This window comes from Octopus sinensis, linkage group LG12, assembly GCF_006345805.1.
Source record: "Octopus sinensis linkage group LG12, ASM634580v1, whole genome shotgun sequence".
Taxonomy (NCBI): domain Eukaryota; kingdom Metazoa; phylum Mollusca; class Cephalopoda; order Octopoda; family Octopodidae; genus Octopus; species Octopus sinensis.
In genome coordinates this window covers 51068723-51094768 of record NC_043008.1, presented here as the reverse complement: position 1 = coordinate 51094768, position 26046 = coordinate 51068723, and the positions used below count along the sequence as shown (strand labels likewise).

Sequence of the window (26046 nt, the reverse complement as noted above, 5' to 3'; positions counted from 1 at the left end):
GATCATCTTTGTTGCTAGATCTTTATATCCAGATAATTTCTCAATTTTTTTTTTTATAGAAGCATTATCGATTATAAGGACAAATGCATTGATGAGGTTACACTATTTTCTCGGTAATACTTGATAATAATATGAAGCGCATAAGCTTTGCTTTCCCACTCTCTGTGCATTGGTACTTTCCACTTTATGGCCACTGACGTCTTTACATTTGTATACCTATGCCATCTCTGTAATGTTGGTATTTTCTAATGCTGGAAAATATTCCAGTGTAATACTCCATATCTATAATTCTTGTTTCATATAGTTTCTTTTGGCGAAGAAAATCTAAAGACATTACGGTTAAAATGAAGTCGTATGATATTCATAATGAACATACAAATATAGAAGGGTGATAGCTTTAAACGTTCGTTGCAGGGAAACTCCTACAAGTGACTTTTGTGCAAAGAAAGAACTCAGGTGCCGCACAGAATGTCATTGGCAGATCGTCATACTCTGGTGTCTCGACACTATACTTTCTTGTTAGTAACAAAATCTCCAAAACATAGACAGACAGACAGATAGACAGACAGATATACGGACGGACAGACAGACAGACAGACAGACAGATAGATAGATAGATAGATAGATAGATAGATAGATAGATAGATAGATAGATAGATAGATAGATATAGATAGATAGATAGATAGATAGATAGATAGATTAGATAGATAGATAGATAGATAGATAGATAGATAGATTAGATAGATAGATAGATAGATAGATAGATAGATAGATAGATAGATAGATAGATAGATTAGATAGATAGATAGATAGATAGATATGTACACATACATAAATATATGTGTGTGCGTATGTGCGTGTGCGTTCGTGCGTGTTTGTGTGAGTGTGAGATTTTGCACGCTCGTAAGTGTGCGTATTTATGTTTGCATCTGTGTTTGTCCTCCATTACCGCTTGACAACCGGTGTTGGTGTGTTTAAGTCCCTGTAGCTTGGTGGTTCGGCAAATAAGACTATAAAATGAGCACCAGGCTTTAAAAAAACACTAAATACCAGGGTTGTTTCATTCGACTAAAACTTTCTCAGAGCAGTGCTCCAGAATGACCGCAGTCTAATTACTAAAACAAGTAAAAGATAGAAGATTCAAAGAGACACATATTTGTGGCATGTCAAAGAGTTATGGAGGGGCATGGTTAAGTGGTTAGGGCGTTGAACTTCAGATCATAAGATTGTGGTTTCGATTCCTGGACTGGGCACCACATTTGTATTCTTGATCAAAAATCTTCATTTCATGTTGCACCAGTCCACTCAGCTAGCAAAAATAAGTAATCCTGCTACGGACCGGGGTCCCAACCTTCCAGTTGTGTGGGGGATATATACGACATAAAAACAGGGAAACTGGCCCTTACGAGAAGATTACTTTACCATTTCAAAGAGTCGAACTTACTAGAAATAACAGTTAAGTTTTACAAAAGCTACAAGCTACAACATAATTTTATCAGGGCATCTACCCCCCATAGGAAAATTCTCGGGACGACAACTACCACCCTTGGACAATTACTCCCTTTGGTTAATTACCCCCTCTCCAATATATTTAAGAAGTTTTATATCAACATCTGTTGTCCTCAAGGCTAATTGCCCTTGGGGTGGTTATTGTCCATGAGGGCGGGTGTTATTGTCCATGGGTGTGGTTATTGTCCATCGAGGGTAAATGTCCTAGATTCGTTCTAATTACTGAAGGATGATGTCCTAGATAGACTATGTTTTATAAAGGCCGACGTGATCATGACACTCTAGTCTTTGATCTTGGACACACTGAGTAAAGATTGATCTGAGTTTAAAGGTTAACAGTAGCAGCTATATACAAATACCTGTGTGTATTTTTGTGTGTGTCCACGAATGTTCAACTATCACCAAACACCTACAGACATGTTTTAATAGTTTTAGTACCGAACACGCAGACATATGCACACTTTCATACACACATCCATACACATACACACAGCGAGGCAGACATGTGTAACAACAAACTTGGAAGAGACGTGTGTATGAATATCTCATCTCTAAAGACTTTTGAGTGTCAGCAACCGACCAGTGTGATTCACGCCTGCACAAACACGCACAAACACGCATAAATACAAACACACACACACGTACACACACACACACGCACGCACACACTCACACACACACATACACACACACACACACACACACAAACACACACAAACACTCACACCACACGCTCGCGCACGAACACGCACACACGAATACACGCATTCACAGATATATATAAATGTATATATCTATATATATATATATATATAATATACTTACAAATATTTATAGACAAGTATTCACTCATTCCAACACAAAAGCTATTAGACATACAAACACCTACGCGAACAGAAACTCGCTCATACCTACATATATATACATATATATACACATACATACATTCATACCATACATATATCACACATGATACATACATACATACATACATATATACATACATACATACATACATACATACATACATACATACATACATACATACATACATACATACATACGTACGTGCTTAGAGACACAAATGCACATAAACTTGTTGAAGAATATGAAGTTACATGTGCACGCAGTCGGGCAAGAATCACAACTAATACATTCTGAATCACAAACACAAACATTGACATAAAGACGAAGATAGATAGATAGATAGATAGATAGATAGATAGATAGATAGATAGATAGATAGATAGATAGATAGATAGATAGATAGATAGATAGATAGACAGACAGTTGAGGAGAAATGTAAAATTGGAGACCTTGAGCCCATCGCATGCCTAAAGTAAAGACTAGTGTTATTCTTTGCCAAATAAACAAGCATTATTTGCACAGTCTCTATCTTTAGAAGCAACAGATGTTCGCAGTTTATATCTCGTAAATTACCTCCACTTAGCTCTCTGGTTATTGTCACAGGCATAGACTTCGCTGCAAAGAGGCGAATTGGTACAATTCTTAGACTATGGTACATTATTTGATCATTCACTGTCGAGTGTTCAAATATAGCTAACGTCACCTTTTATTTTCTGTACTTCTTAAGAGTCAATCGTTGTCGCTCGCATCCTCACAGCACCTCTTTCTTTAGAAATCGAACTGGGTTAGCTAGAGGCTAACAGGCACTTTCCATAGTAAAAATTAACAATTGCTTACAAGGGCAATTCAGCTCACAACGGATCTACACAAAGGTTTAGACCATGTATTACAATAACAAACTCATTTTCACGAGAATTATTCAAAAACTAATTCAAATTGAATAGATTATATTGAGTTGCCGGATACCGTAATGGAGAAATACTAATGATTTCTTAAAGCTATAAAAATAAATCTCTGTTGATTTCCCAGAAGCGATATATATATATATATAATATATATATATATATATATTATATATATATATTATATATATATATATAATATATATATATATATGTATATAGTTGTAAAATGTCAAGAAGAGATCAGAGTAGTAACTATACTAACGAGTAAAGTTAATCTGCCTCGGGTTAAATCATCCACTTTGATGTGGCGATTAGTTTTACTTGTTATGTATATGCATGTGAATATATATATATATATATATATGTGTGTGTGTGTGTGTGTGTGTATGTTTGTGTGTGACACAACATATATACGACGGGCTTCTTTCAGTTTCCGTCAACCAAATCCACTTACAAGACTTTGGTCGGCCCAAGGCTATAGTAGAAGACACTTACCCAAGGTGCCACGCAGTAGGACTGAATCCGGAACGATGTGGTTCGTAAGCAACCTACTTACCACCCCCCCACTCCTACGCCTATCTACGCCTATGCCTATCTATAAAGTTTTCTTATTTTACACCGCATTTCAAAAGATTTGATTGTAAATTCAGCGTTGTGTGCAAAAGCTGTGTGTTGATGTTCTTGTCGTTGTTATGAACAAACTGGTCAAAACATTCTATCAAAATCCATAGAAACATTCTTGCTTTTGTTTGGTTCTCGGTTTTTGAAGTCTGGTTGGCGAGATTCACGTACATATTGTTAGGTTTTGTTTTCTCTTCACTTATGAAAGCTTTCGTACTCTATGTTAACAAAGAGCTTTTCAAAATTGTCAGTTTTCGTGTACATTCAGGTGAAAATTTAAAACAACCACTCATCATTCTTTGAAACAATTTGAACAATAGACATCACCAAAGTAATCCACTTTAAAAAATACAAACAATATAATCCAGAAACTAGAGCGTTGTGTAGAAATTCATGTCATAGTAAAGTCTGGAGTTTGTGAGGAAGAACAAAAAGTAGTGAGAATACCAATATCTGAAAATGGAAGTTGTGTGTTGGAGATAAAAATGTCGAAGGAGTGTCAGTGCTAGGGGATACTTTTGGCACATTCCAGATGTCGAAAAGAACTATTATAGAAAGATGCATGTGGAATATCAATATAGAGCGAGCGAACAGTAGGCAAAATCATCAGAAGAGAACTCTCACCAAGGAAGCGTTTCGGTCTGTTAGATCCTTACATTTTAATGGAACTGAGCCCACTTAGGGCGCGACCCCTAGATGTTCTGCTGCTTTCGAAATGCTACCTTTCGAATGAATTAAACCCGAAATTGTGTGTTCTTATTTCATTGTATTGTGGTGTATTATTCAGGACAGCCACTTTTCACGGGAGCCATATATACCCCTAAAGGACCTTGGTACATTTGAAGGGTGTCGCATACTAGCTGTGTTATATTACGGAAATTAATGAATGAAACTTAAAGCTGTTTCACAAGGTTTACTGGAAGCAAAGATGTGTTCTTGGTGGGACCATGGCCACAAAATGCGGAGAACGATTGCTGTAGGTAATGCACAAAAACTGAGCTGAGGAAAAAATCTCAAACTATCGTAGTTATAAGTTAAGGTTCGCTGCATCAGCTGTAAAATCGACAAAATTTCAAGCTGTAAAAATTATGAAATAGAGTAAACAAATAACAAAAAATAGAATTTTAATAATACTTTTAAATTTTGGCACAGGGCCAGCAAGTTTGAGAGAAGAATTTAGCTTATTACATCGAACCTATAATTGTCTGCTACTTTATTTGATCGACTCCGAAACGAGAAAGGCAATGTTGATCTCAGCATAATAATAATGATAATAATAATAATAATAATAATAATAATAATAATAATAATAATAATAATTATAATAATAATAATAATAATAATTATATTATTATTATTATTATAATAATAATAATAATTATAATAATAATAATAATAATAATATAATATAATAATAATAATAATAATAACAACAACAATATTTCAAGGAGACAACATGCGGGCATTGTACAATTTTTGTGCGGGTCTACATAAAATATAAGGTGGGGAAAAAGGAAAAACGTTCAAATAAGATAAAATATACAGTCTTCGAGAAACGTCTAACGGAAAACTGAGATATTTACTTTGAGATATAAATGTGTATCTGTGTATATCTGTATTAATATATATATATATAATATATATATATATATACACATACATACATACATACACATATATATACATATATATATACGTATGTTTGTATGCATATATATATATATATATATATATTATATATATATATATATATATATATATATATGAATACATATATACACAGATATATCTCAAAGCAAATCTCTCAGGTTTCCGTTTGATGTTATCGAATGCCTATAGACATCATTTTAATTGCTTCAGACTTATGTATATGTATGCATGTATATATATATATATATATATATATATATATATATATATATATATATATGCATACATATATATACACATGTATACATATATGTATGTATGTATGTATGTATGATGTATGTATGTATGTATGTATGTATGAAGATCGCTTCCATTGAATATCTATTACAATATTTAGGAGACGTAGAAATATTGTGAAAACGAGATAAAAGAATAACGAAAAAGTACAACGAATATTTAAAGACCAAATATTGACGCCATGAAGGAGAGAGAAACCACATATGTTGTGGAAAAGACATAAAAGTTAATGATATAATGAAAAATGTATGAGCAGATGACCGCAATGAGGCCAATAACCTCTTGTTTTATAGATCTCGTCTCAGTAATATCAAATGTAAAGAAATATAAAATTCATATTGAATTTATCGTTGTAAGGTTTCAAAAATTCACGTATATTTCGAAAACAGGAATGGATTGAGAATACTGAAGTAATAAGTAGGTACCAATCAAATTTTGTGAAAGCGAAATTCAATCGAATTTCGTGAAGGAACAGGAGATATGAATGCTCTAATTCAGGTTTGGTTAATTTCCTCGAAGAATATTTCATGCAAGGTTTATGATGGTTTACAAAATGAACGTAAATCGGGAGGAAAATTTAGTGTAGAATTTAAGAATTAAAGACTCTGTCATGTTCGCTGCAGTATGTACAGTTCACTAACAATTACCCCATTATGGAATCAACAATGTGTTTATAAACAATAATGTGTAATACAACCATAAGGCCAAAACTTTTTGAGGTAGGAAGTTAAGTCGATTATAAGGACATCAGTATATGACTGGTACTGCAGTCGATAACACTGTAGTATAAGATAAATCCTGAAGATAAACATTGAAAGACAAAACGAAAGAAATGTGTAACGGCCATGTTGGGGCACCCCCTTCAAGGATTTAGTTGAACATGTCGGACATAGTAGACGTATCTTTTTAGTCTTTTTGCTAAGTTACGCAGACGTAAACAAATAAACACCGGTTATCAATCAAGTTGAGGTGAGAAACTCTAACACACATACACTTACACATCGACCCCAGTGTTCAACTGGTACTTATTTTATCGGCGGAATTTCAACTAAGAATGTAATGGCGGACGAAATGTCGCTGAGTATTTTTCTTTTTTGTCCGATTTGCTAACAATTCTGTCTTTATTATTATCATTATTATCAAGGTGGTGAGCTGGCAGAACTGTTAGCACTTTGGGTGAAATACTTAACGGTATTTCACCTGTCGCTACGTTCTGTGTTCAAATTCCGCCGAGGCCGACTTTGCCTTTCATCCTTTCGGGGTCGATAAATTAAGTACCAGTTACGCACTGGGGTCGATATAATCGACTTAATTCATTTATTTGTCCTTGTTTGACCCCTATGTGTTTACTCCCTTGTGGGTAGTAAAGAAATAGGTATTTCGTCTGTCGCTACCTTCTGCAATAAATATACAAACATCAATATAACCAGAATTAAACGAGATAATCCTTTCTACTACAGGCACAAGACCTGAAATTTGGGGAAGAGGGTCAGTCAACTACATCGACTCCATTGTTTCACTGGTACTTATTTAATCGACTTCGAAACGGTAAAAGGCAAAGTTGACCTCGGTGGAATTTGTACCAAGAACGTAGCGACGGGCGAAATGCCGCAAAGCATTTCGTCCAGCGGGCTAAAGATTCTGCTAGCTCGCCGCATTAGATTAAACCGGTGGTTCCAAAAGTGGGCGGTATTGCCCACCCCCCTCCGGGGGCGGTAGGAAGTTCCAAGGGGGCATTGAAGAAAAGTGGGGTGATAATGGGGAGGGGGTGATTCATGTAAAATCAACAAAATAATGGGTTCATTAGGTTAAATTTTATTTGGGAAATACAGTTGCTTTGAATTTGCTTCAAGAAGAGGTATGTGTTTGTAATGGTTATTTGGGGTGAAGGTGCTAGAATTGCGGCCCTGGTGTCAAGGGGGCGGCAGTTCGAAAACGCTTGGGAACCGCTGGATTAAACAAAATAATATAAAGAGTAGCGTGATAGCTGGTTACTCTCTCGGATCCGGTTGCCTAGAAATATTAAAAAAATCCAATCCATGCATGCAACAAGGTAAACGGATATACAGAATAGGAAAATAAAAGAGGCGGTTTTTCAGTCTTTAATGAAATGAATGGTCGAAAAGAAGTACAAGAAAGAAAGACAAATACTTGAAAAATTTAACAAAAAACGAATAGCCGAAAATCAAAGGACGTGTGAAACGACAGGTTCTTAGTTAATCATAAAGAACCACTTGGTATGGAAAGTGGTAACAGTTCTTTGAACAAGACAAACCGTTTGATGCCATTTCTAAATTTAGTTTATTAAGAACTCGGAAAAGATATAAAAGGAATCAATGCAATACCCAAAGCAAGAGAATTCTTGTGCGGAATATGGAGAGCGGATACAGGGTCAGAGACAAGATTGTTTGAAAGATGGAACGCAGTGCCTGGAAAACACAGGCTATCCAATCTTTTACAAGAAATATGCTAAACACTAAATAATAAAATAAAAACAGTAATAATACTAATAATAATAGTAATAACAATAATAATAATAATAATAATAATAATAAAATAATAATAATAATAATAATAGTAGTAGTAGTAGTAGTAGTAGTAGTAGTAGCAGTAGTAGTAGTAGTAGTAATAATAATAATAATAATAATAATAATAATTAATAATAATAATAAAATAATAATAATAATAGTAGTAGTAGTAGTAATAATAATAATAATAATAATAATAAGAAGAAGAAGAAGAAGAAGAAGAAGAAGAAGAAGAAGAAGAAGAACAACAACAACAACAACAACAACAACAACAACAAAAGCAACAACAGTAATCATTTTTCTGGAGGTACAATGCCTGAATTTTGGGGAAGGGGACTTGTCAATTACATCGATCGCAGTGGTTCACTGGTATATAATTTATCGACCTTGGCGGAATTTGAATTTGAATATGAATATATATACAGAGGTTGGACAAAATAATGGAAACACCTTAAAATTTCAGACAAATTTATTTTAATATGGAGTAGGACCGTCTTTGGAAGTAATTACCGCTTGAATTCTACGAGGTATGGACTCGTACAAAGTTTGAATTGTTTCCAGAGGAATTTTTGTCCATTCTTCAGCTAAAACAGTCTCCAGTTCTTATAGTGATGATGGTCGAGGATATCGACTTCTTACTTGTTTTTCTAAATAATATTGAGATCTGGGGACTGTGGTGGCCAGATAAAATGTTCAACTTCACTAGAATGTTCCCCGTGCCATTCAGTGTGAATTGGTGCATTATCATCCTGAAAGATTGCGTTTCCCTACGGAAACAGTTCCGCAACCATAGGATGAATTTGATCAGATAAAATGCTTAAATAGTGTTGACTATTAATTCTGCCATGACGGGAAAACATTTCCAAGATATCGCACTCACACCACCCCAGATCATCACAGATCCTCCTTCATGCTGGAAGAAGGTAGTCTGGGTCAAATGCTTCTTTTAGCTGTCTCCACACGTATACTCAGCCGGTGGTGGGAAATAAGGTAAAGGATGACTCATCCGAGAAAATAGCATTCTTCCACTGCTCTGGGGATTAATTCTGTAGGTTTTTACTCCACTTTAAACGCTTTACAACGATTGTTTTTGTAAGCAGTGGTTTTCTGATTGCAGCTCTCCCCTGAAATCCGGCTTTGTGCAGCTCCCAGAGTTTTTGTGGAAACTGGGTTCTTAAGCTGGTCATTAAGCTCTGTAGTAATTTGGGGATCAGTACTTTTGTGATCCTTTCTAACAATTGGCGTAAGAGCCCGGCGGTCCCTATCTGAAAGTTTTGGTTTTCTTCTGGAGTTTTGCTTCAACGAGGAGGTTTTTCCCTCTTTCCCAAAGTCTTTCGAGACAGTACTTCTTGCTACACCAAACATTTCAGCTGTTTTTGTTGTGCTAGCGCCGGCCATACCACCACCAACACTTTGACCACTTTGAAAGTCCGATAGATCTGTCATTTTAATGAATTTTAATTACTATTTTCTTATGATATTTGAAAAGAAACAGCAATTTTAGCAAAGCATTTTAAGCAACACTAACAACAAATCAAAAGACATTATTTTGTCCAACCCCTGAATATATATATATATATATATATATATATATATATATTATATTATATATATATATATTGGTTTCGACTGACTAGTCATAAGTTGGCCTATAGGCCTACATAGCTTCGTTTTATATTTTTACATTCTTACAGTACATTCTCAAGTAGAAGTTACACGACATTCTGTATTATACTATTATATTAGCATTAGTCAAAAATTTTGGCGTCTCAAGCAGTCGTCTTATAAACAAATATGAATGTGCCTCGATGTTTCCGCAACAGGATAGTCACGCACTACAATGGAGATTGATAACCAAACCTAGAGGAAGCATTTGTTAGCTGACGTCAACCAGAAATTAAACCCATTAGACTTCAACTGGGCTATTTATTATTGCCGCCAGTCGTTGTAAAGTCGATTGGTCGTAAGTCGGATCAGTCGTAAGTCGACAAAGACCTGTATATACATATACATATATATATATATATATATATATATATATATGAAGATAGATAGGTAGATATACATATACATGAATATATATGTATATATACGTACATGTATAATATATATATATATAAATATACACATACACACACATATTACATGCACACACAGACACACACACAATTCTATGTGTGTGGTTTCCTTACAAATTAGCCCACGTGATCAGCTCTCTTTCGGAGAAATTTTTACGAGCATTAACACTAAAACACGTTGGCCGATATGTGATGAAACTATAAATATGCCAAATCTATAAAAACTTTCATTTTCGTTTTTTTAAATTTGACGTTTGTGAATTCAATTATTGCTTTCTCAAACAACTTTATCTCATTTCTCTCTCTCTCTCTCTTTCTCTCTCTCTCTCATTCACTGTCTATTCATATAATCTATCTGTCTGTGTGCCTTTTTGTCTATCTAGCTGTCTGTATTTCTGTCTGACTGTCTTTCTCTCGCAGTTTCTGCCTGTCTGTCTACCTATTTATCTACCTTTCTGTGTGTCTGTCTGTCTGCTCTTTCGATTTAGGAAATAAGAGTTTTTCAATAGGCTGGAAAACCTATATATCAAGAAAAAAAGCAGTCTGCAATATATTTTGCTTAATCTTTCGATAGATAGGTAGATAAATAGATGTATCGATGGATAGATAGATAAATAGATGTATCGATGGATAGATAGATAGATAGATAGATAGATAGATAGATAGATAGATAGATAGATAGATAGACATATATATATATATATATATATATATATATATATAGATAGATAGATAGATAGATAGATAGATAGATAGATAGATAGATAGACGGAGAGGCGTTTGCTCCTCTCCGTTATGCGATAAAAGTGAAACAGAAAGTTATAATAGACATTTCTTTATTCTTGTTATGGCCACCCACCACACACACACACACAAGCACACAGCTCACAGCTAGATGCAAATAATGACAAACCAATTCATACCTAGACTGTCACGATATTGTGTGAACCCGTCCGTAGATTAAAAAAAAAATACCCACAGTTGTTCCCTTAGATTGTTGTAGTTCAACATTTAGCTGATGGTGTGCTCCTTGATTGCAGTGTTTCGTCAAAGCATGAGTTTTAGCCAACTGTGTGCCGAATGCATGCACTGCTACTACTAACCTGTATGCGGTTGTATTCAATTTCTAACCCTTGCTTTAGGAATGGCAGGACCTCAAACTAAGATGGAATCCGAAGGAATATGGTGGTGTGAATCGACTGTACGTGCCCTCGGTGGAACTCTGGCTGCCAGACATCGTACTATACAATAAGTAAGTAGTATAGCGCCTCATAGGTGTACTGCGTCATATTGACGTGTGCCAAGCAGGATATAGTTATCTGTTCACATCGTTATTTATAATATTGAATAGAGAATTGAGCCACATGAACACTTGTTGTGAAGGTAATCTTTGTTGATGTTAGCTAGTTCTAGATATATTGTAAATTTAAAGAAAAAAAGCATATAGAAAAAGTTTAACGACAATAAAAGCAACAGCTTAGCCATTTGCGTGATAGAAAGTACATTTGATACGAACGATTTTTCTCATATATACTTAGACAAATGCGCTTATAAGACACACTACATTATATCCTATAATAATACGTCACAGCCTATTAGGGAGAACTAGCTTCATCCGCCATTAAATACATGATACGCTACGCACTAGAGAACGCATATTCACACATACAAATACATACACGCACATACATATATTTACACACAGACACACAGACATATATAGATATACATACATATATGTGTCTGCATATATATATATATATATATATATATATAGTATATATAATATATATATATATATGTGTATATATATATATATATATATATATATTATATATATATGTATGTATGTATATATATGTATGTGTGTATATATATACATATATATACATACATATATACGTATATATATATATATATATATATATATATATATATATATATATATATATATATATATCACAGGCTCGCACGTGCATATTGTTCAGAGGTATGTACAAGTGTATTCTCCTATACATAGGTATAAGTAAGGGAAATGTGCTGACGCACGTCAATTATGAATAATCATTATGATTATTCAGATTATAGAGAAGTGATGCGAGAGAGACAATCAAGTATCTATTTAATTACATGCTTGCATGCAACTACGTCTATGGATTTACATATCTACAAAATACGCTCCAGAATGTGCATTCGTGAATGCATGTCTCTAAGCGTATACTTACATACATGCACACATATATATATATATAAATACATATATGTATATATATATATATGAATGTGTATGTATTATATATATATATATATATATATATGTGTGTGTGTGTGTGTGTGTGTGTGTGTGTGTGTGTGTGTATGTATGTATACGTATATCAGGGCACATGGCCCAGTGGTTAGGGGGTTGCTTTCACTATCACAAGATCTCGGTTTCAATTCCTGCGACACGAATATTTGATCGCTTGAATAATTCATTTGTATGGGTCGTTCGGCAAAAGCAGGACGCTCATTCGTCGTCTTCGACGGGAGAGCCGACCATATATATATATATATATGTATATATATATATATATGATATGAAGTTGGAAAAACCATAATTCAAACGAGGATTCAATACAAGTGTTAGGGAAAGTGAGTATGTAGAATGTAGATCGTAAGCTCCTGCGAGAACTCATACGTTTCCTGGACCCAGTAATATTAATAACTGGGCTCAAATCAAAACGAAATCCTTCATGATCTACATCCACTAAGTTTTACATTTTTTCCTAACTGCCCTTGAAACGGATAAACTCCCCTTCTTGACTTTAGCTGAAATAAGCACTAAGCATATGTCTTTGTATGGTGTGTGTATGTGTGTGTATATATACTCACGATGTTAATTAAAGCAGTGGGATAATAATAGGTGGATAATTATATACCTAAGATTTATAATTATATTCATCGTTATACGTTTATTAAGAATTCTATGGCGCTTATTTTAACATTTCCCGACTTCATTTTAAAATATAAATACAGAATCTTTAACGGAAATATAATAATGATAAAATTATGAATATTAACAGTTTAAGTCATTTTTAGAAAACGTAGTTTTACTACGTAAGTTAGAAGAGAAATAACGCAAATGTCAGCTTATAATAAACATACTGAGAATGTATCGAGGTACATAGCATTTGAACTCCAGTGGGCGCCTGTTATATAAGCTGTTAACGATATAACAGACAATATAACAGGCAAACAGAGTTTAAAAAATCTACTTGAATATTTACATTGTTCTTGTGTGAATATATATAAGAATTAATTATATTCAAGTGATGATATATTTCATTTTACACGAGTAGCTTGATCTGATGTTGCTCTCGTCTTAGCTGAGAATGTGTACAAGTACAATTAGCTCAAGTAGATCTTTTGATAAACTCGATAGCTGCTCAGTCCGGTAGATGCCCGGGCCTAATGAGCATAAAAACTCGAGATGTATTAATTATTTTATTGTACAATATCTGTCTATACTAATTACGTTGGTAAATTCCGTTTTGAACGTATAGAAATAGTAACATGCTTCGTAAAAATAGATATACACACAGGCGTAGACATATATATACATACTACATACATATACATTGATACATACATACGTATATATATATATATATATATATATATATATATAGAACGCATGTATATATGTGTGTATATATATGTGTGTGTTTGTGTGTGCGTGTGTATATATTGATAGGTATGCATTAATGCAATATAATTTACCACAATTTGTTGACTCGGGTCCCGTAAGCATATTATTCCTAGACCCTTGTTATGTTAACATTTTCAACGAAGCAAAGTCAGGCGAGAATGTTGTGAAACGCCACAACATAATATCTTGGTATTTTGATATTTTGAATGCATTACATACACGTGTTTCGAGAGTAGATATGTAAGAGAATATTTACGTCATATCTTCCTCAGTCGTAAAATTTCGAATAATTTAGTACCAATTTTCTTGCTCGTGATATGTTTATAAAATGCACTCGAATATCAAATTAACATTTGGTTTCTGTCTCTACACAGGCTCGCACTCGCACGCATGTACACATACACATATATATTATGTGTGTGCCTGTTTTTGTGTCTGTGTATATAAAATATTGAAAGGATACACACACCTTAATAATATGTGTGTATGGGGAATATGTTATTCCTCCGTTTATTTCCCAAAGACTATCGTAACGTACGCGACAAATAATCAGTTTATTATGGGGTAGTTTCAGTGATTATTTTTCGGTTAGATGAAGATGTGCAATACAAGGTTCGTGTCAACCTGATTACCACACACAAACGTACTCATCTGTCCGTGTGAGTATGTGTGTGTGGATGTGCGCACACCTAAGGATGTATACATATATATCTATATACATACGTAAATACATACCTACACACACACACACACACACACATATATATATATGTATATATATATATAAGTTTACGAAAAAAACAAAAGACGAAGACAGGTGGTGTACAAAACAAACAGATGTATTAGTATAACGCTCAGGAATAGAAAAAAGTCTTTTACGTTTCGAGCCTACGCTCTTCTACAGAAAGGGACACAGAAAAAAACAAGGAGAGAAAAAATGTGTGTAGTGGCTAACGATCTATCATATATATATATACATATCTCTCTGATGACGGCATATCCACTTTACAGAGTCTTCGCTCGATTCGATGCTCCAATAGCTGTAGATTCCCAGTAATCGCTGTCAGAGACTATTTTGTACTATTTTCACCAGTCGTCAGGTTGCTAAATTTGGAATGAACTAAATGAAATTAACTATCCTTATCCTGCCTTGCCTAAGTGTTTGCCTCACTACTTTAACCTCTATATAAATACATAACTCACACAGAGACATATGTCCAAAATATCTCTCCCTGTACTAACTACAGTGTCCAAGCCTTCATCACCAGAATAACAATCCACTAGAATAGTAGAACAATTTTCCAATCGCAATAGTTTAAACAGAACATTGACAACATCGTTCAGGGAGGGCTCGGAAACAGCGTTGTCACAGCTCGTCCTACACACAGAACACTGGAAAAACTAAACATATATTTATACCTCTGAGTGTGAGTGTGTGTGTGTGCTGCGTATGTCCGTATGTATGTATATCTACTGTGTATATGAGTATTTATGTTAGTATATATTTTGATACAGCCAATAGAATAGATGCGATGGTGAAATCTATAAGTCTGATGCTAATTTCCACCTAAGACACATTTCTTCACTTTAGATAGTATTTCTGCATTTCTGCACTGATGTCTGCCATTTTTTTTATCACTTCACATACTAACATTTCTCAATAATATTAAAGGATAATTTTCTTGATATTATTATTTTTTTTTTTCCGACGAGGTCGATTTTTGCCGTTAATCCTTTCCAGGTCGATAAAATAATATCCAGTCGAGGACTGGGGTTAGCATCATCGACTGGTCCCCTGCCCCCTGTCCCGCTGACCCCCTGGCCCCCTGCCCCCCTGCCCCAAATTTTCGGCCTTGTGCCTACAGTAGAAAATTATTATTATTATTATATTATTATTATTATTATTATTATTATTATTAATTATTATTACTCAGCACTTTATAATCTTAAGGCATGATTTACTCTATGAACCGCGCGCAGCATATTGGGACTTTGCTACGTATAGGGATAGGTTTTACTATTCTACTACTACTACTACTACTACTACTACTACTACTAATAATAATAATAATAATAATAATATATAATAATAATAATAACAAAAACAACTACAACAACAACAACCACTGATGGTTTCTCATATTTACCATTCATTCCCTCTAAATTTTGTGCCAAGGTCGATTTTGCCCTTCATCGTTTCGGGGTCGATAAATTAAGTACCAGTTGAACACTGGGGTCGGTGTAATCGACTATCTCATTGACTCAAATTTCAGGACCTGGGCCTATAGCAGAAAGGATTAGTATTAATATTATTGTTGCTGTTACTACTACTACTACTACTACTACTACTACTACTACTACTACTACTACCTCCACTACCACTATTGCTGCTGCTGCTGCTGTTGCTGCTGCTGCTGCTGTTGCTGCTGCTGCCTCTGTTGCTGCTGCTGCTGCTGTTGCTGCTGCTGCTGCTACTACTACTACTACTACTACTACTACTACTACTGCTGCTGCTGCTGCTGCTACTACTACTACTACTGTAAAACTGCGTTTTATTTTTACCGGAGGTTAATGAATTTAGTACCAACTCAGTACATAGAATTAACAGCAACCTAAATTTCCGGCATACGACAATCTGCCTCCTCAAGTAGTAACCCTTACCCTTTCTAACCCTCTAATCTTCCCTTCCGGTCAAATAAGGACCACTCCCATTTTGTTATCAAATCCCACATTCCTTTTGTGTCTCGTTCGCGTACAGCTCTATTTTCCAATTTAGGGCCCTTGAGGCTAATGTACAAAATCTTTATCGCAAACTTTATGCTGTCATTTCTTGGTAATGTGATATCACTATTACCATGTTCATTCACTTTACCATTATTATGAGCGACGTGGAGGCGCAATGGCCCAGTGGTTAGGGTAGCGGACTCGCGTCATAGGATCGCGGTTTCGATTCCCAGACCGGGCGTTGTGAGTGTTTATTGAGCGAAAACACCTAAAAGCTCCACGAGGCTCCGGCAGGGGATGGTGGTGATCCCTGCTGTACTCTTTCACCACAACTTTCTCTCACTCTTACTTCCTGTTTCTGTTGTACCTGTATTTCAAGGGGCCGTCCTTGTCACTCTCTGTGTCACGCTGAATATCCCCGAGAACTACGGTAAGGGTGCACGTGTCTGTGGAGTGCTCAGCCACTTACACGTTAATTTCACGAGCAGGCTGTTCCGTTGATTCGGATCAACCGGAACCCTCATCGTCGTAACCGACGGAGTGCTTCCATTCATTATGAGTGACATCCTAATCGCCTGTCACACTCAACATGAACACTAACGCCTTTACCGTCTCTAAGAATCCTACCACGGTCACCCTCGATACCACCACCACCACCACCATCACAAAATACCTCCCAGACGACCACCACCAAAATCTCAACAAACCAACATCATTATCATCATTAGCAACTCCGACAAACAATGTGATTAATTATTTTCTGAAATCTGAATATTTGAAATCATATCTTTCGATTATCCTCTATCAAGATCTTAAATGCTTGTCTGATATTACTTTCATGTCAACTTTACTTCTTTTCCTATAATGATTTTTTTCCCTCCAATAGTATTTATTATATGATTCCATTGGAACAGTCCTCTACCTATTGCACTATAGGTATATAATACTTAATCAGATTTTTATTTGAAATATATTATAACATATATATGCATATACACATGTTTATATACATACATATATATATATATATATATACATATACATATATATATATATATATATAATATATATATATATATATATTATATATATATAGGTAGTACGAGCAATTATAAGTTAATAACCTTATCATAAATCCTCTCTAAAATTCAACAAAAAATGATTATGCCTTATTTATGTATTCTTTTATTGCATTAGCATAGTACGCAAAATAATTATCAACGCGCCACTTAAACTTATAAATGTATATATATATATATACACCCATACACATATATATATTTACTAAATTTTGTTTGTTTAGGGAGGATAAGGGTGAAAGATATTCTGTTGTTGCTTTTGATGTTGTCTCAATCTGTGAAAATATTGATTGTCTAATATTGCACAACTGCGCACCTAACGCATTGGTTCCAGTGCAGATGCATGGTTTAATTCTAATGTTGTTTTTCTCTAATGTTTCCTCCTTTTTCCCCCCTTAAAGGAGAAAAAAAATTACCCGACTGTTTGAAATAACGTATAATCTGTTGCAACTCTTTTTTGTATCAATGTCGGCATGATTAAACAGTTCTTTTGAGAGAACATACCGTCTGTATTATGTTTGATGTTTGTTGTTGTTATGTACGAATTGTATATGCTGCCGTTAATGTAACAACATTACACACATACACACACATATATATCTATACATAAATACATATATGTGTGTATGTGTGTGTATGTATTCATATATGTGCATGCATGTTGCATTACTTAGGTGTTTTGATTGATCTGCATGATGTATCACTACGAATCGATGACGCTAAATTGAACTGTCAAATTATTAGCCGTTAACTTTTCAAGCCGAGAGACAATGCGGCGCGGTATAAACGAATATATAATACGACTTAACTACAGACCTATGCATATAAACAGAACATTATTCGTGTGTACACACACACACACACACACACACACATATATATATATATATATATATATATATATATATATATACATATATATACATATATATACATATATATGTATACAAACATATATATATACAAACATATATAAAAACATATATATATAAAATATGCACAGTTTACAACCAGAGATTAAAGTACCTTAGATCTCATACTCAAAATCAAACGATCGGATAATCCTTGTATCAAACGAACGAGTCTCTACATATTAATTTCAGCTAGTAGTGAAATCTGCACGAGACGTTTAAGAAAATGCTCTTATGGATGTAAATATCTCTTAGAAGAGAATATTTCTGCCACATTATTTTGGTCAAAATTGTTTTGCAATGTGTACAGCAAGACCTGAAGTGACTATTTTCTAAGTTATGCTTAACATGTGTTCTGGCAGATTCTAGCACAAATATATTAGTCACGTTTGTGTCTATTTTGCAGGAGTAACACCCTCCATTACGACCACAGTTTGTGATTCGAGTCTTGCATAAACATATTGTCGTCATAAACTGAGTTGTTCTTCTGCGACATACTCAACAGCGATTAGCATATCTGCTTTCGAAATGCGAATTGTTATTTTTTGAAATTATTACTTATCACCAAAAATACTTTCAACGGAATCGCACAACTGGGCACTTTGAAAGTAACTTGTTTTACATAGAGTTGCGTATGTTCTTCTTTCTTTAATTGTTTAGCGTTTTAGTGCGAAGCCCCATCAGATTTACTTCATCTTACGCACACTTGAAGTTTGTAAATTGAAATAAAATTCTATAAATACTGAGTTTAATAGAATATATTATAGCCTAAATATTGGTGGATTCTCAAAAATGATTTATATGATTGAAGCAAATACCGTAACTTTACGTTCTCTATATAACTAAATGGCAACCGAATTCAAATATGAGTGCATATGCATACACACACACCGCAACACATACACAAACACATCGTATAATATATATATATATATATATATAATATATATATATAATATATGGTATGTGTGTGCATGTAACTTATCCATCTATGTACATATACATGCATACATGAAGTATTTTTTGAAATTATACTTATCACCAAAAAAATACTTTCAAAGGAATCGCACAACTGGGCACTTTGAAAGGAACTTGTTTTACATAGAGTTGCGTATGAATATATATATATATATATATATATTATATATATATATATATATACATATATGCATGTATGTATGCATGTATGTATGTATGTATATATATAGATATATATATGTATATTATATATATATATATATATAACGCACACAACAGACATATACAGGAAAGGCTGTGTTTATGGATACCCCCTGATGACATGTCGGAAATTCAATTACATCGAATCATGACACATCTGTAGACATTCTCACAACACTTAGTAATCCGATGATAAATGGCATGCTGCTTTCATTGTGTTTCTTGTCAAGTCATTGTCGACCATTTGTTAAAAGTCTTTCTTTTATATATTGTCTACATAATACATAACACTGTTCTTGTTCTTTTTATTCACAGTCGAATGAATTAATGAATGACTGAATGATCTGGTTAGACACACGGTGTCTACGAGAATCTGTGTGATTCTATGTGTGGGTGGATGTGAGTGTGCTTATGTGTGTGTGTGTGTGTAAAGATATATATATATATATTATACATATATATATAATATATATATATATGTATATATATGTCTATATGTATATATATATATACGTGTATAACAATATAACACACATATGTATGCATATATAAATATATATGTCTATATATTCAGATATAATATGCAAAATACCTATATATATATATATATGTATATATATGTATATATATATATATATATACGTGTATATACATGTATACACACATATATGTATTCATATATAAATATATATGTCTATATTCAGATATAATACAGATACCTATAATATATATGTATATATATACATATACATATATACATATACATATATATATACATGTGTATATATATGTGCATATATAATATATGCATATATATATGCGTGTATAATCATGTATAGATCTCTTAGAGTTCTTTCATTTCTTGGTAATATCCAACATCATTCAACTCTTTACATGAAAACATAAAAGTATACCAGTGTTTCCATAAGTACTCATAAAATATTCTTTTTATGACATATATCATTCATATCTTTTTCTCTTACTCCGTCACATCTAAGATAAAAGCTTTTCATTTTGTATATATTTTAAGTAATATTTTTGTTGTATCGTCCTAGAAATTTTTGACTGTGTAAGATCATTGCTTATAAGCACGCAATCATTCATAAATACAAATAGACACAAATAGTCACGAAGATATATATAGTCATATACATATATGCACAGACATATTACTTTTTTGTTGAAACCGCTCTCTGTTATAGTCTGGGTATAGTCTGTCTGTTATAGTCTGGTGCATTTATCGGGTTGATTCTCGTAGATTCTCGTAGATTCTCGTAGATTCACCAGATGACTGATGACGCACCAATGAAATAATCTATGTATTATCCTTCACAGCTTTTATGCCTTTATAAAAGCTATAGTAAATAACTATTATACAAAAAATTATCCATCATCTGCACATTTAACTCGGCGCGGATGTATTTAATGGAGCAAGTCATATCTATTATATAGATTAAATTTACATCATTAGTTTAAAAAGACACATTCTGTCAAACAAAAATAATAAGGGAGACAACTTTAAGACTAAATTTGAATATGGATACTCAGAGAAGTTTGAGTTTAATCTCCCCAAATTTACATAAATCTCAGTCGATGTATAGTCGGACAAGAACTGTTAAGGCTACACTTCGATGAAGAGATCTCATGAGGATGAAATATATCAGCAGATATCAGTGTACTCGCCAGACTTCAGCTTGTTTCTCATTTCTTTCTTACGTTTGATTATAATTAATCTTAAGTAAGAATTTCATTCGCATAGCTTTTTATTATTTTCAAGCTGTATAATAATTTTTTTCCCACTCCCTACATTTTTAACATGAACTCTTATACAATTTAAATAAGACAGTATTCATCCAATTCCATTCCCGCAAAGATTAGGCCACACACGGTGTGAGGAAATTTTTACGTGCAAAAATTTCAAAAACCCGGATTATACAACGAAAACTAATCTTTAGAATGGTATGTTTTCAGTTCCGCTGAATGAAAACCAACGGGTTATGCATAAATACATGCATTCATACGTGCATACACACCTATGTATGCAATTACATATATTTAGACTCTAACATACTTTCAAAGCAAAGAGTAAAAAATCAAATTCAAATTATGTGTTATCTCGAATAATTCTTATAATCGCATATCGGAAGTTGACACTGCACACTATTTAACTGTAAAGGGTTCATTATCTATCTATCTGTCTGTATGTCTATCTGTTGTCTCTCCGTCCGTCTATTTATCTATAAGTCCATATATATATGTATGTATACATACATGTACATATATATATATATATATATATATATATATTATATATATATATATATATATATATATATATATATATATATATATATAATATATATATATATATATTATATATATAATATGTATGTATATATAATATGTATATATATTAATATTATATATATATATATATATATATATATATATATATATATATATATATATATATATATATATATACATATATATCCATGCATATATATACATATACGTGTATAATATGTGCTATACATACATACAGACATAAATATATGCATTATATACAAACATACACATTCGCATTTGTTTGTGGACAAATTGAAAGCAACAATTTTCTTAACTTGTGGTCTTGGTAAAGGAATGGTGGGATATATGGCTGAAATGGAACCCAAGCGAGTACGCAGGTCTGAAAACCATCGAAGTTCCGGCTGCAGATATATGGACGCCAGATTTGGTCTTGTTCAACAAGTAAGTTGGACGTGTGTTGCCTCTTTTTGCTGGTTATGGTCTCTCTCTCTCTCTTTCTCTCTCTCTCTCTCTCTCTCTTCTTTCTTCTTAATCTCTTTCTCTTTTATATCTTTGTTTAAACTCTCTCTCTTTTTTTTAATATCACTTAATACGGTACTAATTTTAATCTATCATCTAATGAGATAAAATGGCATCTAAACGTTTGTCTCTCCCTTTGTACTTCCTCTTTCTGTATTTCTGTATATATTTTTGCACATTTTCTGGGGTTTTGGGGGAGGGGGTGGGGTCGTTCTTTCACATTGGCCTGCAATATATATATATAATATATATATATATATAATATATATATATATATATATACCTAATATATATATATATATATATAGCTATATATATATATTAAATAAAAACTATACATATATTTCAATTTTATATAATAGATTATATATGCATGTATTTATATATGTACATATGTATATACATTTACATATACTATTTATATGTACATATATATACACGTATGTATGTGCATATATGTGAATATATATATAAATATATATACATAAATAGTGTATATATATATATATATGTCCCTTTGTTTGTGGGTGGGTGTGTATGTGCGTATATGTAAGTGTGTGGGACTGTTATGTCCAGGTGGTCATTAACATCGAGGCCTATTTTTCGAGTTACTTCTACCAGAGCATTGCGTGGACCATTATTGTTCGGACCAATGCTTTGTGAACGAATGCCGGCAGCTGGATTACCAGTGTTCATTATTATTTCTGAAGCAAGTAGAACTAATTGTCCCTTCGGATTAAATATTTTTGCATATTTCTTGGATGCCTGTAGCTGATGTTATATTGCAGAAGTACATTCGGGTCAAGTTTCCGTATTCTAAAGAATTATAATTTTGTCACATTCTCTTGACAGAATGTTGGTCTCACGACAATTTCACTGTAATGGCCTAACCAAATTCCTACGGCAGTTATATATATATATGTATATATATATATATTATATATATATATATATATATATAAATATTATATATAATATATATAATATATAGTATATTATATCTGAGATATAATACTATATATATATATAATATATAAATATAATACTTCTTCGTCCTCCTTCATCATTATCAAGTCTTCTTCTCTCCTTCTTCTTCTCTTCTTTCTCTTTGTCATCCTCAATCGTCGGTCTCTTCATCTCCCCCTTCTTCACCCTCGTTCTTATTCCTTGTCATCAACATCCTCCCCCTCATCATTATCCCCTTCTTCTTCCTCCTTTGATCGTCCTTCCCTTCTACTCCTCCTCCCTCTTTTTCTCTTCTACTTTCTATTCCTCTCAATTTTATACCCCTCCTTCTTCTCCTTACCTCCTCCGTCTCGTCCTCCTTTTTCTCTTCTCTTTCAGTTTCATCACCATCACAAAGAACCATTTTATCCTCATACTCATCGTTATTTCTTCTTTCCTTCTTCATTTGCGCTCTCTTTACTTTCAGTATTTTCCTAACCTAATGACCATTCTCTTCCTGTCCGCTCCTTTTTCCTTTCACCTAAACTAAGATTATCACAAAATATATTCAGTCACATTTAAGTATGTATGTCTGAGTGTGCGTACGTGTGCACGTGCTTATATATACCTTGGATTGGTGAAGTGCTACTATAGTAATTCAACTAAGGGCAACCAATCAATGTTTGTTTAATTAAAAGTAATTAAAAGGTGTAACCTTTACTCTGGTATTGGACCCCTTTGCTAGTCAAGAACCTGCATGAAGTGTTGCTGAGGTGATCATCTGGATTTTACTTACGCCCTCAATTCTTGTGCGAATATATATATATATATATATATATATATGAGCAAGTGACTTGATCTGAGATCGTGTGCTGAAACAAAAACAATTGCAGCATGGAATGTGTTTATAAGCCATTTAAAAACACACAATAACCATTAGATCCACTTCAACATTTAAATTTAATTTTTCAATCAAAATGCTTTCGTCGCTTTGAAACCGTGACCTGATCTCTGGCAAAATTCTGTGCTGCACGAAATTTTGTCAGTGTACAGGTCGCGGTCTCAAAGCGATGAAAATATTTTGGCAAATTAAATTTAAATGTTGAAGTGAATCTAACGGTTTTTGTGAGTTTTTAGATGGCTTATGAACACCTTCCACGCTGCAATTGTTTGTATATATATATAAACACATCTCTATTTGATAACTGCTCCAACGTTTATTCTGTTTGTTCTTCGATTCCTTCGTCTAAAGATTAAACGAAGTCAAGCCGCACTCGAATATCTACCTTTCTCTGCTTTCCATTCTAGGAGAGTTCCTGAAATCTCATTCTGTTTTCTTTCTACATTTTATTAATATTATTATTATTATATTTAATTTTTTTACAATTTTTTTTGCCTACACTTGCATCATTAAAAGTTTGCTTCCCGAAAAACTTAAATATTTATTTGTATTTTCTATAAATAATTTCTATTAAACGTGTTTTACAGTAATTCTTCAATTTAATTTCTAATTTTTGGTTATGCATTTATGATTGAATTATTTTTTTGTTTGCTTTTTCTCTTATGGGGTTTTATTTTCTTAATTAAAAAATAATTTTTAAAAATTCCCTGATAAACTTTTTTTTATTTTTCTCTTGAAACCCAGATTGTTTTCTCTGTAAAATATCTCGCTTCGCATGTTTTTCACTTTTCTGATATTTTTTCTATTTTCTTAATATTCAGTATATTTTCCACTTTTTGATTCTTTATTCATACTGCTTTTCAATGTATCGTCTTTAATTTATGCCTTCATCTTCTTGTACATGTTTTCCTTTTCTTCTTCTTCTTCTTCTTCTGCTTCTTCTTCTTCTTCTTCTTCTTCTTCTTCTTCTCCTTCTTCTTCTTCTTCCTCCTCCTCCTCCTCCTTTATTCCCTCATTCACTTCTGAGACCCTTTCAGTCCTTTTACCTTCTTATTTTTTTCACTTATCTTTCTTTTTCTTTTTATTTGCCCCTTTTCTTCTTTCTTTCTTTCTTTCTTTCTTTTTTCTTTCTTTCTTCCGTCTGGGCTGGGAATCGAACCCGCGGTCCTGGGCCATTGAGCCTCCACAGTACCCCAATTATGTATGTTTGTATGTGTGTATGTCTGTATGTCTGTATGCATGTATGTCTGTATGTCTGTATGTCTGTATGTTTGTATGTATGTATGTATGTATGTATGTATGTATGTATGTATGTATGGATGTATGTATGTCTG

General features: G+C 33.3%; 1 protein-coding gene across 2 annotated transcripts in view; it reads left to right on the top strand.

The window, feature by feature from the left end:
- The window catches only part of LOC115217980 (acetylcholine receptor subunit alpha-like), a 196630-nt gene that overhangs the window by 91992 nt on the left and 78592 nt on the right, over window positions 1-26046 (top strand). Inside the window, exon 4 of one of the 2 annotated variants that reach the window (XM_029787718.2) lies at window positions 22679-22788. In XM_029787718.2, coding sequence (XP_029643578.1) covers window positions 22679-22788 — 110 coding nt within the window. Of the gene's footprint in view, window positions 1-11598; window positions 11709-22678; window positions 22789-26046 lie in introns of both variants that reach the window. The other variant, XM_029787716.2, reaches the window with a different exon arrangement.